This window comes from Mycena indigotica (genome assembly GCF_014461135.1).
Source record: "Mycena indigotica strain 171206Taipei chromosome Unknown Mind.scaff0007, whole genome shotgun sequence".
NCBI classification, from domain to species: domain Eukaryota; kingdom Fungi; phylum Basidiomycota; class Agaricomycetes; order Agaricales; family Mycenaceae; genus Mycena; species Mycena indigotica.
The window spans coordinates 14,681-30,927 of NW_023503006.1; the positions used below are offsets into that span (position 1 = coordinate 14,681).

The 16,247-nt window shown below is 54.9% G+C and overlaps 3 protein-coding genes across 3 annotated transcripts; 2 read left to right on the forward strand and 1 right to left on the reverse strand.

Moving 5' to 3' along the window:
* Window positions 1-1,521: 1,521 nt before the first annotated feature.
* On the forward strand, window positions 1,522-5,096 carry MIND_00798300 (CxC2 domain-containing protein; the record flags this gene model as incomplete). The annotated part of the gene is made up of 9 exons (XM_037364663.1): window positions 1,522-1,794; window positions 1,846-2,058; window positions 2,107-2,505; window positions 2,554-2,919; window positions 2,975-3,064; window positions 3,112-3,122; window positions 3,170-3,257; window positions 3,320-3,898; window positions 3,972-5,096. The coding sequence occupies 9 exons, from the start codon at window positions 1,522-1,524 to the stop codon at window positions 5,094-5,096; spliced, it is 3,144 nt and encodes a 1,047-aa protein (XP_037217905.1).
* Window positions 5,097-5,924: 828 nt separating this feature from the next.
* MIND_00798400 (Ribonucleotide reductase small subunit) lies at window positions 5,925-8,060 on the reverse strand (the record flags this gene model as incomplete). The annotated part of the gene is made up of 3 exons (XM_037364664.1): window positions 5,925-6,118; window positions 7,014-7,908; window positions 7,956-8,060. 3 exons carry the CDS (start codon window positions 8,058-8,060, stop codon window positions 5,925-5,927), a joined length of 1,194 nt encoding a protein of 397 aa, XP_037217906.1.
* A 4,430-nt stretch (window positions 8,061-12,490) lies between these two features.
* MIND_00798500 (uncharacterized protein) lies at window positions 12,491-12,862 on the forward strand (the record flags this gene model as incomplete). Its single annotated transcript, XM_037364665.1, has 1 exon — window positions 12,491-12,862. One exon carries the CDS (start codon window positions 12,491-12,493, stop codon window positions 12,860-12,862), a length of 372 nt encoding a protein of 123 aa, XP_037217907.1.
* Between the last annotated feature and the right edge of the window lie 3,385 nt (window positions 12,863-16,247).

Below are 16,247 nucleotides of genomic sequence, written 5' to 3' on the forward strand. Positions count from 1 at the left end.
GCAAACCTGTAGAATCATTATCCCTTCATCTCACCTCATGCCTCAGTGGTATCTCGACTGAAGACCATCACTGAAGACCACCCTACCCTCGTCATCTTCGCTTTCACCTACTTCGTCGTCTTCGCTTTCACCTACTCAAACCTGTTACCTGTTGAAGCGGGTATCTCGACTGAAGGCCCCCGTCGTTTTTCCTTTCACCTACTCGCACGCACACAGACTCCAGTCACATATATCTTCATCTCTCCCACTAGTGCTCTCCATGACACATCCACATTCCTTCCCACTTATTGCCGTCGCTATCTCCATCCCTACCAAGTCCTCTGCGTGCTACATTTCCACAACCCCTCCATATTCATGGCCTTCGCCTTCGCATCCCATTTTCATACTTAGCGCTACCTTGACCCCACTTATTCCTACGCACAATTTGACTCGGCCAAACTGGTTTTCATATTACACTATCTACTCAATGCTACTTTATCGTCTGCTCCAGTCTTCCCTTTGGCCTCTGTGGTCCTCTCGGCTGCCTGTTTGGAGGATAAAACAGTACAAATCTTCGTGCCCCGGACCAAGTCCAAGTTAGGGGATGTGGATGGCGTCAACACCATTACCTCGTCCAACGGTGGTGGATGCGGGGCCTCGGTGGTATTCTCAACGGCCATCGGATGCTGCCGCATGCTGTGTTCGTAGTCAGTCAAACTAGCTGCGAGTATGGTCCACATACCGGGCGTCGGTCAATTGTCCTGCCGATAATGCCAATCCAGGGCAGCAGCAGCAGCAGTGCCAAAGCTCGTCGTCGTCCATCTCAACCAGCTCGGGGATGTCATCATCCATATCAACGTCATGGGTGTCGTCGTCACCAATTCGGTCTTGGGCCACGGTTCCGCAGGTGTAATCATAGCCAGATCAACGAACGTCAAGACCAGGTAGGTGCATGTCAAAACAACGAGCACACCGAGAAAAGTTTGCAAACAGCATCAAGTCCATATTGGTGTATACTTCACCACGCTGGATGTCGCCCATTATCTTTGCGCACGAGCCTCGTTGGAGGCAAAGGCAGAATTTTAGGTGTTGTGGCGCATTGATATCAGCTCTTTGACTGAAGGCGGAGTGGAATCCGGATCTCTTGAGACTACAACTTGGTGTATTTTTTGAAAAGAAATCCTTGGCATAAGCAAGTTGAGATCGTAACCCGAATCGTTTTTAAAAAAACCAAGTCTTGGCATGTACATGCAAGCAGCTCAAAGTCTGATATTGCCGGGCGAGAACGATCGGAAAGCGAGGCAGTACTTGTAGTTGATGAAGCATTTTTAAAAAGTGCTCCTTGGACCCAGTTTCTCCCATTGAATGCAGATTTGACACATGACCGTGACTGCGACTTGAGGCATTCGAGTTGGGCCTCCTTAGCTATGAACTGGAGACTATATTATTTCTAAGCAGCTAAAGCTAGTGTTCCTCGGTGGTTCCATATGTCTCCTCGCCCTCGCTTTCGAACAACAAGAACAGTGTTTGACGACAGTGACGATGACGACCCGCGCCCACGTCCCGGAAAGCTTCGTCACGACCTGTCTGTCACTGCACATGGACAATTTCACACCAGCACCCAACTCCTGCCAACGACCACTTCGCCCCCGCAAGCAGTCAGCCATTCACAAGCCGGCTCCATTGCTGAGCCCAGATGGCATCTCTGACAACGCTCGCATCCTTGCTGCTCTGGAGGCAGGGGAGGACCCGTTTGCGTGCGGCTTTGATTTCGATGAAGGCCATCCCCAGGAAAAGCGGGCGCCTCGTGCGTCGGTGAGTCTCCGAGGCTCAACATTGCTGTTATAACTTATCAGGCCTCCCCAGGACCGTCCGCTTCAGCTTTGGTTCGACAACGACGTGCAAGATTATCTCGATGAATTCATTCGATTAGAAGGAGACGCTTCCAGCATCTCTGAATGTGTCGTTTGTGGCCAGGACGAGGCTATGCTCCGTTGTCGGGACTGCTTGTTGGATGGTCGGTTTTGCAAGAGTTGCATTGTGGAGTACCATGCGGACCTGCCCTTCCATCGTCCCGAGGTCAGCTTTATGCAATATCTGTTGATTCTTCTTCTAACAGTCCTCCAGCGTTGGCAGGGCTCATTCTTCGAGCTTTGTACCCTCAAATCTCTTGGTCTACGGCTTCAATTAGGCCACCCACATGGCGAGCAGTGCCCAGGAACACTCGCTCGCCTTTCGCTGGCCAGCGACGGGCAGCAGACTTACGAAACTTTCTGTGTCGTTGAATGCAACGGAGTGCACGAAATCGCCATCAATTTCTGCACCTGTCCGTCTGCTCCAAAGCGAGCTATTCAGCTTTTGCGACGGCGTTTGTTCCCAGCAACATCGACACGGCCTTTGACTGCTGCGACATTCTCGGCTTTACGCCTCTTCCACATCCTTTCCTTCGAAGCCAAATGCTCGGCTTACGAATTCTATAACACCCTGGCGCGCTTAACGAACAACAATGGTATATTTCAGCCTCGCGTAAGTGCATTTCCTTGCCCATATCTGCCTAGTCTAATCCGCTTAAAGGACCGATACCGCGAGTTTGTAACTATGTCCCGCGAGTGGCGATTCGTGCAGATGCTCAAACGCGCTGGACGTGGCCATGAAGACAACGCTACACGCAATGTCCCAGCAGGCTCCTGCGCTCTGCTTTGTCCAGCCTGCCCGCAGCCCGGCAAAAATCTCCCGGAGGACAACAGTTGGCAAAGTGTTCCTCGCCATCAGCGCTTCAAATACTCGTTGTTCTTGGCTATCGACGCCAACTTCAAAATGAAGCGGAAGCAGGTTTCGACTGAGAGCGTCGACCCAGGTCTTAACGCTGGGTCCGCTTTCTTTAGCGATGTTCCAACGTACATGGAGCATGTACGCGCCCACTGGAGCCTCGAACAGGAGGTCAGTTTATCCCGTTCCTAGCACTTTCTAGCGTGATATCTGACTGCATACCTAGAAGAGCACCTGCGTCTCTCATGATGCTGTCAACGAGCCTGACCGGGAATCGCGCGGGGGACAGCCTCATCTGGGATTGGCACCGTCGACTGTGCTCGACATAATATGAAACGCCCTAATGGCGTTGGAGACCTCCAGAAAGGAGAGCGGTGCGTATATCTTGTTCTTATCTTGTGTCGGTCTCATTTTTCCTCAGCTACATTAACATGGATTATATGCTTTGGAAGAGCTTGAGCCTTCCGAGTTATTCGAACCTGGTGGATATCATCGTTTCCTACGACATCGTCTGCCAATGGAGCAAGAACATCTGGATTCGCAACGCCAAATACTCCGACGATCTCCGCAGCTCAGCCATAGTGCCTCATCGTCGCTACGTCTTCCTCATTCCAAAATTCCACCTCCCCGCGCACACATTGAGCGCTGCAATATCGAATATTCATTCGACCTCACACCGTACATGGGCCGAACCGACGGCGAAGCTCCGGAACGTGGCTGGGCTAATGCTAATCCACTTGCATCCAGTACAAGGGAAATGGGACCCGGCGCCCGACGCGATACCATAGACGACCACTTCAACGACTGGAACCACAAGAAGATCGTTGGGCTGGGAAAAGCGCTTCTGGAGAAGATCAAGACGGCAGTCGCCGAGATGGTGGAGACGCGGGCGGAGTTGCTGGAGGTGGAGAGCGCGCTGCCACGAGAGGTCATCCAGCGCTGGACTGAGGTCATGGCAAAATGGGAAGATGATTCTCGTGAAATGAATCCATTCAACGTTACGTCAAAAGTTGAGAGCCTACAAGAGATTCGCGCTCGCTTGAAAAACCCTCTCCCCACTACTCTCGACACCATCCCTCCTTCATTCGACACCTCCCGCGATATACATGGGGACCTCCATGCGGCCGACATGATTGCGATGGCGTTGGACGTTGGAGGAGCAGCGTCAAGCTCTTGCAAACGACGCCAAAGGCCTGAGCACACATGCTACCGCGCTACAAAAGTCTGCGATCTCGGAGCGGGAAGCAAAGCTACAGCGCAAAATCATTAGCTGGTTCGACATCCAAAGGGACTTCGCACCTGAAGTCACGGCTTTGAGAGCCACTGACGAGGCTATTCAAGCCAATAGCGGAGGCGTCGACTCCATCCCAGGCGCCCCCCTCTATCGGCTCCAGCTTCTCCTCCCTTCAACGCTCATCGCTCGCTCCACCACTCTCCATCATCCCAGCCATGCCTGGTACGAATTCCAGCTCCGAAAGGGGCGTTGTCTCCATCTTCTCGAAGAGTTGCGGCGGCTTTTACTCGTGCGGACGCAAAAGTATAAAGCAAAGGACAAGCACACGAGTGGTGTCGCAGGTCATACTCGCGCGGCCAAGGCTATCCAAGCTGTCGACGAGCGAATCCGGCGGGTGGCCGACGACTATCGCCAAACACGAGCCGCTCTCTTGAGCTTGCATGTCATCGTTGGAGACTCTAGTTGGCGGTCAGTTCTGAAGGAGCTCAAGGCTGCGGACGTACGCGCAATGCCACGAGCCCTATTCTCAGACCCGGACCGTGATCGACGCAAAAGAAGGCGGGACGACGATGATACTCCCAAGGAGATGTCGTGGATATGGCGCATGGGTGTAGGATCGCTACCAGCGGACGTGGCGATCGATTCGCTGAGCACACGGGCGGCCTACAGCGAAGAAGCGGCCCTTGCGGCGACTAACGAGAGTCTGCGGGTCGAATGGGCGAAGACTCGTGCTCGAGCAAAGCGTTGGGCAGAGGAGGTCGAGTTATTGGAGGAGGAAATGCGGAGAGTCCTCCAGTTTTGTGCGTGGAAGGCGAATTGGTGGAGGGAGCGAAGAGATCGTCGGCAAGGTCTGCCCGATGCGATCATGTCGGGGCTTCGGGCTTATGCCTACCGCCAAGCCCATATCCAAGAAAGTCGGCATGCACAATTTTTCCGAAATTGGCAGGATGTCCCGTCGTTCATCCAACTTGGCCTTGACCAGCTTCAAGCAATGCACACTGACGCGTTGGATGAAGGGGGCGCATATGAGAAGTCCATCTCACTGGTTGCCGATGACGATGCGGCGTTTATGGCCGTGCCCGAGTCGCCCGAGCACATTCCAAGTACCGATTAGCCGGGCGTACATTATGATGTAACTACAATGCACATGAAATTCCATGCCAACCAGTGGCAACCATCAAATATGGCGGAGAAAAGGGCCGCCCAACGCGACAGAACACGACGAGCTGCAAGATGGGAAGGGCGCTGGCGCACACGGGGGCCACGACGCCCCTACGGGGGAGGCGGGATCCCAAACGGGCCGGCGCTGCTGGCGGGCGGGGCGGCGCTGATGGCGGGCAATGGCTGGACCGGGCCAATCTCGGACCAGTGGCGCCAATTAATGACAGCGCTGGAGCCGGGCAAGGGAAGGAACGGGGGAGGCGGGATCCCAAACGGGCCGGGCGCTGCTGGCGGGTGGGCGGCGCTGATGGCGGGGCTGCAAGATGGGAAGAGCGCTGGCGCACACGGGGGCCACGACGCCCTACGGGGGAGGCGGGATCCCAAACGGGCCGGGCGCTGATGGCGGGCGGGCGGCGCTGATGGCGGGCAATGGTCCCCATTCTGGGTGCTATCCCGGTGCCGGAACCGGAGGGAGGCGGGAGATAACCGGGGTTTTACATAGCCGGAAGCGTTGAGCTGGGCAACTGATGGTCGTGATCTAAGTGATGTAGATAATTCTGACATTGATGATAAACTTGATGGCCTGGTCGACCAGCGACTAGCACTTCCTTGTCACTGTGGTCAGCGACGACGAGTGAGTGGTGTCGTGGCCCTCATAGCCGTGGCCTTTTTTAAAAAATGGCAGTTGTAGGGCAGTGGCTTTTTTTAAAAAGTGCCCTGCTGCTCACTACATGTCATTTTTAAAAAAGATGCCGTGGAGTGGTGGATCCGGAGCGCCGGGCTAAGGAAAATAAAGTGCGCGGTGGTGGTATGTGTGTTTGGGGGAGAGAGAAGTGCCGAGGGCGGAAGGCGGTGTGTGGGGAGGGGTGTGTGGGGGCGGACGCCATGTGCTGGCGGGAGGCGCTTCAGCGCGTGGCTGGGCGGTGGCCTGTGTGCGGGGAAGGAGTGTGCGGGCGGGCGCGTTGGGGCCATCAGCTGTCAACCGAACATGTCGGGCTCGCGTGGTAGTGGGAGGTGCTGTCGCGGTAGAGGCCATCAGCTGTCAACCCTACATGTCCGGCTCGCATGGTAGTGGGAGGTGCGTTTGCGCAGATGCCCTCCCGCACACACGGATTTGGCTGAGCGGGCACCAACGCGCGTGGCAGGGAGGTGCCCAACGTGCGCTGCGCGTGTGTGCGCAAGGACACCGCCGCTGCGCGCAGGAGGAGGAAGAGGAAGCGGCGCCCGGTGTATGCCGGAGACGGCCGGCGCTGTGCGCGCGCAGGGCGCAGGCGCAGGCGCAGGGGCCATCAGCTGTCAACCCTACATGTTCGGCTCCCGATCGATCGCTAGGTGTGGAGTGACTTGCCTGCGACGCGGGCGGAAGTGATCGGTGCGCTGTCACTGACATTTGCGTCGCTGACAGGCGCCGGCCAGAGACGTGATGGCGGGTCGGAATAGTACTAGGGAGAGGCATGGGACCAGTGGTACTGGCAAACCAAACGCGTCAGCAGCGGCACGGGGCGAGACCGTGGACACCAACTCTGTAGAAGGAGAACTGGAACGTTTCGACATGGTGGCAGAAAGAGAGGAAACGAGAGTAAAAGTGCGGACGATGACACGCTTATATACGAGAAGTCGAGATGCAATGACATCACTAGGGAATTCCCCAGCAACTGATGATGGTGACGGCAGCGGCAGCGGCAGCGGCAGCGGCGATGGTCACATGGGTGAATAATCAAAAGAGAAAAACATATATTTTGTCCTCCAAAGACAAGAAAAAAAAAAATAATAACAAGGCATGCGACTGAAAGTTCAAAAATGCGCGTCAAGCTCACTAAACACAGATGCATGTCAGAAAGGGATAAAATACTAAAGAAGAGACACTGACAACTTTGCCTTAGTAACAGGAACACTGGACGAAGTGCGCGCGCCGCATTGGAATAGTCAGACACGTGTCGCTCGAAAAAATTCGTTTTGCCTTCCATAGAAATCATATCCATAAAGTCAAAGGGGTTGGGGACGCAGTAGACCTTTTCATTGCCGAGGGCGACAAGGAGGCGGTCAGCGACAAATTCGACGTAGCGGCTCATCAACTTTTCGTTCATTCCCAAGAGTCGGTTGGCTAAGGCGTCGGCAAGAAAAGCTTTTTCGACATCTACAGCATCTGTGATGATAGTCTGGATGACGGAAGGAGGAGGCCGAGACTGCAAGTGCCCAAAAAGCAGACAAGCAAAGTCGGTGTGAAGGCCTTCATCTCGACTGATGAATTCATTGGAGGTGGCCAAACCCGGCATAAGACCACGTTTCTTGAGCCAGAAAATGGCAGCAAACGAGCTCGAAAAGAAAATGCCCTCGACGGCGGCAAAAGCGACAAGGCGCACGGCAAACGAAGAATGGGGGTCTTGGATCCAACGGAGGGCCCATTCAGCCTTACGCTGCACGCAGGGAATAGTTTCGATGGCACGGAAGAGGCGTACACGTTCCTGAGCATCTTGGATGTAGGTGTCGATAAGCAGCGCGTAAACTTCAGAATGTACATTTTCCATCATGGCCTGGAAAGCGTAAAAGCAACGGGCTTCTGGCAGCTGCACCTCGCGAGAAAACCGCTCGAGTAAGTTGTCGTTGACGATGGTGTCGGAAGCCGCGAAGAAGGCCAAAATGTGGGAGATGAAGTCGCGCTCGTCGCCAGTAAGTTTGTAGCGCCAATGCTCTAAGTCCCTGGAAAAGTCGAGCTCCTCGGCAATCCAGAAGGAACTCTGTGCTTTCTTGTAGAACGCCCATATCTGTTGGGTGTGATGAACAGCGGACATCGAGAAGGGCCACGACGCACATCAGGATACTTGATAGGGAAGAAAAAAAGGCGGTCGGAGGACGCGCTCAACACGGGATCCAGCACAGGTGAACTGAAGCTCGACGGTGGAGCGGCAGCGGCCATGGAGGAAGCGGGCACAGATTGGCAGACGGCAAGCTAAGAGAGGGAATGTATGTAAGCAAGTATATATAATGTATATGGTCACACGAAATACAATGAGATGGCAAGGTAAGCAACGGCAATAGGCGACGGCTAAGATGATCACCAGAGAAGGACCCCGTGTTCTAACACTGCAACCGCTGGAGATCCTAGACGGACTAGGGCCCACACAAACAACCACACGAGACGGGTACGACGATGATATGGGGTGTCCGAGATTCCTGGGGGAGCATGACGAATGCACTCGGCGGCAGCGACTCGGTCCGCCATTGCCCGGAGTAATCCAACGGAAAAAACGGCCGAAAAAGTTGGGAAACATCCAGTGGTGTCAACGTGGTACTTGAGCAGGGCAGAAAAGTTTTCTTCAGTGGGAAAATAGAAGGGGAAGGCAACATCATAATAGTGACGATGAAGGAAAGACACTAGTGACATGTGTTGACGTTGCTCGTGGACTGAGGGCGCAGGGAATATGTTGTCGACTAGGAGTACCCGGCCTTCGAATGCTTCGATAATATGCCCGATGATGACGACGACAGTCTGGCCTGCAACGGGCTGAAAAGTGGCATCGGGAGTTCCGGGACGGTATAAACAATCAACAACGGCAGTGCCGTCTGTCACTGAAAAGTACTCATGAAGTAGGGGCTAAAAAGAAAGAGACGAGAGATGGCGAACCTGAGTAGCGGATGAGGCTGCTGCCGGGGGATGGCGGCGTTGACGCAACCAACGATCCTAACTGTTCGACAAGGTACCCTGCCTACCAATGGAAGAGAGGAGGCTGAGCTACGGCCGGAGTGAACTCGGATGCGAAGGCGGTAGCCGACAGACGCACGATTCTTACGAGCCCGGAAAATGTCGCACACAAACAATGGGGCCACGGACTCTGGCAGTCGTGTCCATTCAAAAAGCGATGGTGGAGGAAAGAAAGGCATAGAAGATCACATGCTACCTATGCTAACATTCATTTAAATAGGCCGGGGCAGAGTAATGAGGCGAAGACATGCCGACAGAAGCAGCGGCAGCAGGATCGGCGGCGGCGGCGGCAGCGGCATCGGCGGCATCGGCGGCGGCAGCGGAAGCGGCAATAGCTGAAGGCAAAAGGACAAGTAAAAAATCGTCACTCTCTGGGTCCTGGGGTTGGTGTGCGAGAGTATCTAGCTGGACTAGCTTGCGAACGGCCCAGACGAACAAGCGGCGCAACCCTGGCCTCCTGGGCTAGAGGAGGGCCAAACGAAGAAGTGCGGCCCGCCCACTCAGCTGCAGCAACGCGGTCGGCCATCGCACTGAGTCTACCAACAACGCGGACGCGTCAAGAGTAGGGGTAAGATCGGAGGCGGCAATGTAGGAGCAAAGGAGAGCGAGGAAATTGTCGGGGGTCGGCAAACTAAAAGGCGAAGATAGGTGGTAATAGTACTTTGTTAAGTGAATTGCATGGATCAAATGGGTGGGCTCTTCATTAGGAGAAGAGCAACGGGCTAGGAGGTGTGAGAAGGGCAAGAATGACCGGTAAAGGAAAGGCAGACTGAGGGAGTGAACTCGAAGAGTAACACCACGAGGGCCTGTGAGAATCCGACCAACAACTACGGCTTGGTTGCCTACGGACACAAGAGCGGGGAAGGGAAGGGGGTCAGAGTCGGGCGATGAACCGACTCGACAACGCCAGTGCCGTCATCGACTGAGGGGAAGGATAAGGCGTAGTGGCGGGGAGTAAAAAGTAGAACGGGCCATAATAAATCACTCCATATTCACGTTCCTCTACGCCGACTATCAAACCGGCGATGCGAGCGGTACGGCAAGGTACACGCCCAATCCAATGGTAGAACGGAGGGTCCTCTAGAGGCCTGGCGTAAGTCGGAGAAGACGCCCAAAGCGCGTGGACGCACCATTGCGGCGCGCACGGAGAAGATCATAAGCGAGCACGGGTGCCACCGACTCAATGCGCTTGGTCCAAGATGTCCAGAGGGATGAAGTAGAGAACATGGCAAAGACATCTGAGGTGTGACTGAGTGACCTGCCATTGTGGGTGTGGGCGGCGGCTGCGCCGCCGCCAATGAGGCCCCGAGGCGAGGGCGGCTGCCGCCTACACGTGACTTTGACAGGTCACGGGGTACCGAACATGTTCGGTACCACATGAGTTTGACAGATCACGGGGTACCGAACATGTTCGGTCGCACGTGCCTTTGACAGGTCACGGGGTACCGAACATGTTCGGTACCCTGTGACTTTGACAGCTTGGTAATCCACTGCCCCCCTTGGATTAAGCCCCCCCTCCCGGGAGCGGAATAATCCTAGCCAAATACGCGCCTTTCGATCCGATGTCATATCTGCCAGTGTGGGCGACAAATGAGGGCAAAAGGGTCAAGTCAGATGTGCTCCGCTCCTGAAGAGTCGCACGCACCACTCTGTCATCCACAGAGCTACATAATATACTGCCACTTGTGCTCCTCGTTCGACAAACGACCCATATGCCATCCAAATAGACCCCTCCATAAACGCGCGGAACGACGACCTTCTGCATCGAATGGCGGGGCAGAAAGAATTAGGTAGTCGCGGGATGGTACGGGGGAGGATGAGATACAGTCGATAGACCCGCAGACCCCGCATACGTCGCGATACTTCGACGTCTTTCGCGGGGACGTCTCGCACGTGACTTCCATTTTGGGACGCGGCCATGGAATGTGTGTCGACGGGCGGGAACGGAAGAAACTAGAGGCGGGGAATGGTATACGCGGCACCGCGCCCTCGTCCTCGAGGGTTTTCGAGTTAGTTTGCAGGCGTATAGGCTGTTGGGCAGCCTTTGCAGTATAACGAGCAGTAGTAGGGCAGTGGTCCGATGATGAGTGCCTTCTTGTCCTGCGCTCCTTTGGTATTGGGGGACACGTTGAATGGCGAGAAATAAGCCGCTTTTGCACGTCCTAAAGTCCAGGGTCGACGAGACAGCGATATCGCGTCGGGGAGAACTTGAAGCGAGCGTGGTGGTCGCCTTGTGGGCGCCGGCATGACGGCGGCGACGGCAGCTAGTAGTGTGGACGCCAGAGAAGTGTTTCGAGGTTCGCCGAGGGTGCTTTGAACGACGGAGGAAGAAGAGGTCGTGGAACTTTGGGGTGGATAAAAACGAAGGCAGAGACTGAAGAGTATCAGCGCGATAAGTTATAAGCACGCGATGGCGGTTATTTGACTCACCAGGTAGTTGTTAACGCGGGGGAGAATGCTTCAAAGTCACCCATAAGAGGGCGCCCCTGGAAGCCATTTCGTTTACCAGGTGGTTCTCCTCGTCAATACTGCGCGTCTGTGCCTTCAGCAGCAAGTACCTGTGGCAAAGACGCGGGCTGCGGGTCTGTCATAGTTTCGAGAGCCGTATTAAGGCGGGCGGCGGGGAGCCCCCGCTTTTCAGACACCTTGCACGTATTAGAATTCGAGACGTGTGAAGGCCGAGCGTGGATTGACGCACCTGGAGCCAGCCATTCCATCCTCTGCACCACCCCTCGACCCCAATTCCCTTCGTTTTCGCGCCGTCATCGTCATCGAGGCCGTTTCTGAGGAAAAAAGTGGCGATTCAGCGCGGAAGCCAACGAGTAAAGAAAGACGCAAGTACCTTGGCTTCTAACTCGTCATTCTGCCTGACGGAAGGTTGCTGGTTGGAAGCAGGAGTGTCGACGCGTGCGCAGGGTCGAGCTCGGAGCCATCTTGCTTGTCGTGGAAGAGAGGAAAGAAGATCGGCGCGGACTCACGTGAGCCGGCCCGATCGTCCTGGCTTCTTCTCCACGACGACCCATGCTGCGCGCGCCTCTTCCCTCCCCGCTATCGCTCGGCGAGGCAGGCCACTAGCTGCCTCAAGGGCACAGAGCCCTACAACCCGGCCTGAAGGTGCGTCTTCCAGCACCTTCGTCGTTTGTGTCGCGGCTGACCGGACACTACTCCAGCCCGCTCCTGCCTCTTCCTCGAAAGGCTGCCGTCCACGGGAGGGCCCATCCAAACGGGAGGGCCTGTGAATAGGAGCATATGATACTCGGGACGCGTTTGGTGCGTGAATTCATACCACCCTTCGCAGTCACGTTCTTACTTGGTGCCAACAGTCTTCCGACCCAGTTGCAACGAGAGGCGGCGCGGTCTGAGGCCGTAGTGCATGAAGGCTGTCGAGGCGCAGAAGGAATCGCCGTGCGCTTTCCTTGTTTCCTGTCTTCGTGTGCAATCCTGACCATGCATCGACAGGTTTCCGATCGAAGTCACAGGCATCGAATGCCGCTTTGGCTCTTCCTTCAGGAAGCGCAGCTCGTTCGCAGGGAGGAGGGATGCAAATGGAGGAGTTCAAGAATGGAATTAGAGCTCGAATGGTGCGTGAAATTCGTTCTCTTGTCGTTGCCGACCGCTAAAACTGTTTTTCAGCCAACTCACCAATGTCCATGCCCGTCCTCCTCCTCTTACTCTCGCAACACCAACCTCTGGCCCCTGATACACCCCCCGCCACAATCAGAGCCCGCAAATGGCATACCATGACTACCACGGGCCTGTCTCGCCGGCCAAACCGAGAACGCTCTCGAAAACAACACCATCTGCTTGTCTGTCTTCACATTGCGAAACCTCACCCACGCCAACGCCAAAGCCTTGTCTTTCCCACCCTCCACGACCTCCATCAACAATCGACAACACCATCCAGCGCCTCGCTAGCCTTGGCGGCACCACTCTGTATTCCCGAAGACGATATGTACAAGCACTTCCATATCTTGCCTGCTGCAGCTCTATCAATCCCTTTTGGCGTCGCGTCTTGAGGAGGACATTTGGGGCGCATGGTTGCTGTTTCGGCAGTGCAACCCAGGGATCTGGTAGAAGGAAATTGAGGGAACTGAGATGAGAATGCGGCAAGAGTAGGTGAATTCGTCCTCTCGTTGTTCCTTCAAGTCGTTGATTCAACCCTAGATATATTTCTATGGCCATTGGATTCATCTTTAGAGCGACGCATATGCATCCCTCGATTACTAAGTTCGTTGCGACATCATTCGACTTGAACAATATCTGTTGCCCGCCTGCTCGTCAGCCTCTGAGTGAATTCGGAAGCAGGAGATCACTACGGCGCCTGTTACTCATGGCATACTCCTTGTTGCGTTCTCAGTTGCTTCGATGTTTTAATTACTTGCTAGTTATTCAATTGTGACTCCAATGATAAGTCAGCCGTGGCTCGCTGTCTTTTCGCAACCATGCACAGTACCACGCCGCCGGCACTAATGTCGCGTCCGAGCTCCCAGACATCCCACATGGGCCATGAATCCCAACTGCAAATAACCACTGAGCTTCCGGCTGACGTCTTGAACACGATCTTCGAAAAGCACTTCGAGGCGGTGCAACTCCATCCGACCGAAACTTGGGACTCGAATGGCCTCTTTGCGATGGGCACGAAAACCCGGAACGCTATGCTGTCGCGCAGCATGAAGATTCACTACCGGCTCCGCCGGGTCTGCCATGCGTGGAATGAGACGGTGCTCTCGAACAGCGCGCTGTGGACGACGATCTTTCTGAACCTGACACCGCGGCAGAAGCCAGACGCCGCGTGGCGGGCCGTCGCTGCGCATCTCGAGCGCTCGCAATCCCGCCCGCTCAGGGTAACTATCTGGGCAGAAGAGTGTGATGATGCCGCCCCGTTCGCCGAGTTGCTGAACAAGCTTTTCCAACACGCAGCGCGCTTTGTATTGCTCGATCTCATCAACATCGAAACCACAGAGTCACTTGAAATTACCGACCTCTGCTCTCTGAAATCGTACTCTCGGTGCTCAAAAGCGCCATTCTCTGACAGGCAACAGTTCCTTGCTGCATTACAGAAGGCGCCGCTGCGCCACGTCCGCATTGTAAACCCGAAGCACGTTGAGGAAGTGAGGGACAGCATCACTTGGAACGATGTTCGTCTCCTCGCATGCAATGCAACCGGCGATGATATCATTCGCTACTTAGCGCATCCAGCCGCCTGTAACGTGGAAGTCATTGCATCGTTCCGACTTCCAGGCCATCCGAGTTCAACTTGGCACATTTCAGACAACCCTCAACTTGAACTTGAAGCTCGAGCCGCCGTCAGCCATCATCGTGGGCTCATGTCTCTGACAATCGACTGCCAACATGGTTATGCGGGTGCGGAAGTCTTCGAGACGTTAGAACCAATATCCAAGTTAATCCAGCATTTGACGTTCTACACAATGAAGCCTGCGCCTATCGACACGATTGATGGCTACTTTGGGGTGGACAACTACTGTATACCAACATCACAAAACTATCCTTGCACTACATTACCGACGTTCTCAATGACGTCCTTATGCCCTTGCTTTATGACATGCAAGGGCTCCAAGAGCTTGACATCAAGCAATGCTTATTTCTCTGTCAACACGGCGATATTATCGACCAGTTATTGGATCTGAGCCGCAACTACCGGCCAGGGAGGAAGCTCGAACAAATTCCCATACCCAACGAGGTGAAACAGATGCTCTCCCGCCTCCGGACTTTCACGTACGAGCTTGTGCCGGGCGGCGTGACTCCGGGCAGCGGCGGCAGGTGGGAGACCACGACTTGGACCCTCCTCGACCATATCATCATACTGCTGCGGATCTGGAGCACTATATTACCCTCCGAGCCAGAGGTTGCTCCGGCCCCGCGCACCTTGGTCATCCGGGGCTATTCGCTGGCTTCGAGGATCGTGCAGTATCCTTTGTTCTCGCAGTGGCAGAAGACGTGGGCGGAGGAGGGCAATTTGGTCGTCGAGATGGCCCCAACGCGAAATTATGTCGTACATAGCAACCAAAATAAGTATACTGGAAAAATGGAAAAAAAAAGAAAAAGCCAAGAACAGCATTGGCAAGGGAAAGGGCTCGGTAGATATCGAGGAGAAGAGGGGATAGTGCGATGGTAGATAAAGCGCAGGGTTCGGGAAACTTGACAGACAGCCCAGGCGGCCCTTTGCATCCACCGTAGGGCATCCTTAGGTGACAGATAACGCCTCAAGACCACCAACGACCCCAGCAGACCGTCTTCGGAGCGGCTCGACACGCTCCCCGTCATCTACACACTCGGGAAAGCCACCAACGCCAGCCCATATCTCGCTCTCCATCTCACAACCATCGCCCATGCCGTCCCGGTAGTCTTCACCACAAACGCGTGCAACAACTGCCTTGCGCGTTGAATACTGGGGCCAAAAGAATCGGAGAGCTCGAAATTGAGACGGGGGATAATGAGATGCGGTCGATAGAGCTATATGCTCCGATTCGGCCGCCATACAACGTCTTTTTGGGTGGGCAAGGAGCACGTGACTTCCTATTTTGAGACGCGTCTGTCTGGAAGGCGCGGCAGCAGCACGCTGCGAGTGGAGGTGAAGGACTTTTGGCGCAGTACCTGGATACTGTCGAATGAGCACTTGGCGGGCAGGATGTACGGCGACAGAGACATGTGGATGCTGCTGGAAAATGAGGTAGAGAGCGACTGGGTGGGTGCAAGTGGCGTTGACGAAGGGTATGTGGCGTCTAAATGGCAGCGCGAGAGGCACTGTGGTGGTCCTTTCGAGACGACTGTGCAGATGCGGCGAAACTGGAAGGGAACGTCCCGTTTGTGTTGCCGCTGAATGACATCGTCTGACGTGACGGGAAAGACTGTCGACAGTCGAAGAGCCCCAGGCTGGTGTGGGGATAGCGAAGTCCACGAAAGAGATAAGAGCCTGAAGATGATTCCGTGGGTCTTCTTATGCATGTTGGCGTGGCGCATTGGCGGAAGCTCCAAACCTCCAACCGACATGAGACACCAACGTGTGGGAAAGAAAAGGGACTCACGACTCGGGATAGACTACAACGATCTGGTCAAACGGGGGGAGGGTAAATGAAGCGAAACACGTACCTAAGACCCGGTACCTTGACCTTATTTCCTTCGTTCGCGTCGCTTAAGTCTTTGCGGCCCGTAAACCGCAAGGAGACTGGAGGCAAGTATTGCGGGCACCAAAGACACGATTTCTGGCACCCCTCCTACATCTTCGTAAACACGCTGGCCGGATTTTACCAGGTACTTGGCGGAACTGAGCCCAGCAGCTGGCTTTCAGACAATTAGCAAGAAGGAGGCAGAAAATACTCGACACGCACCGTTGCCTTACCCATCGTGGCACAGTCTGTTCACGGGGTTCCTTATACACCA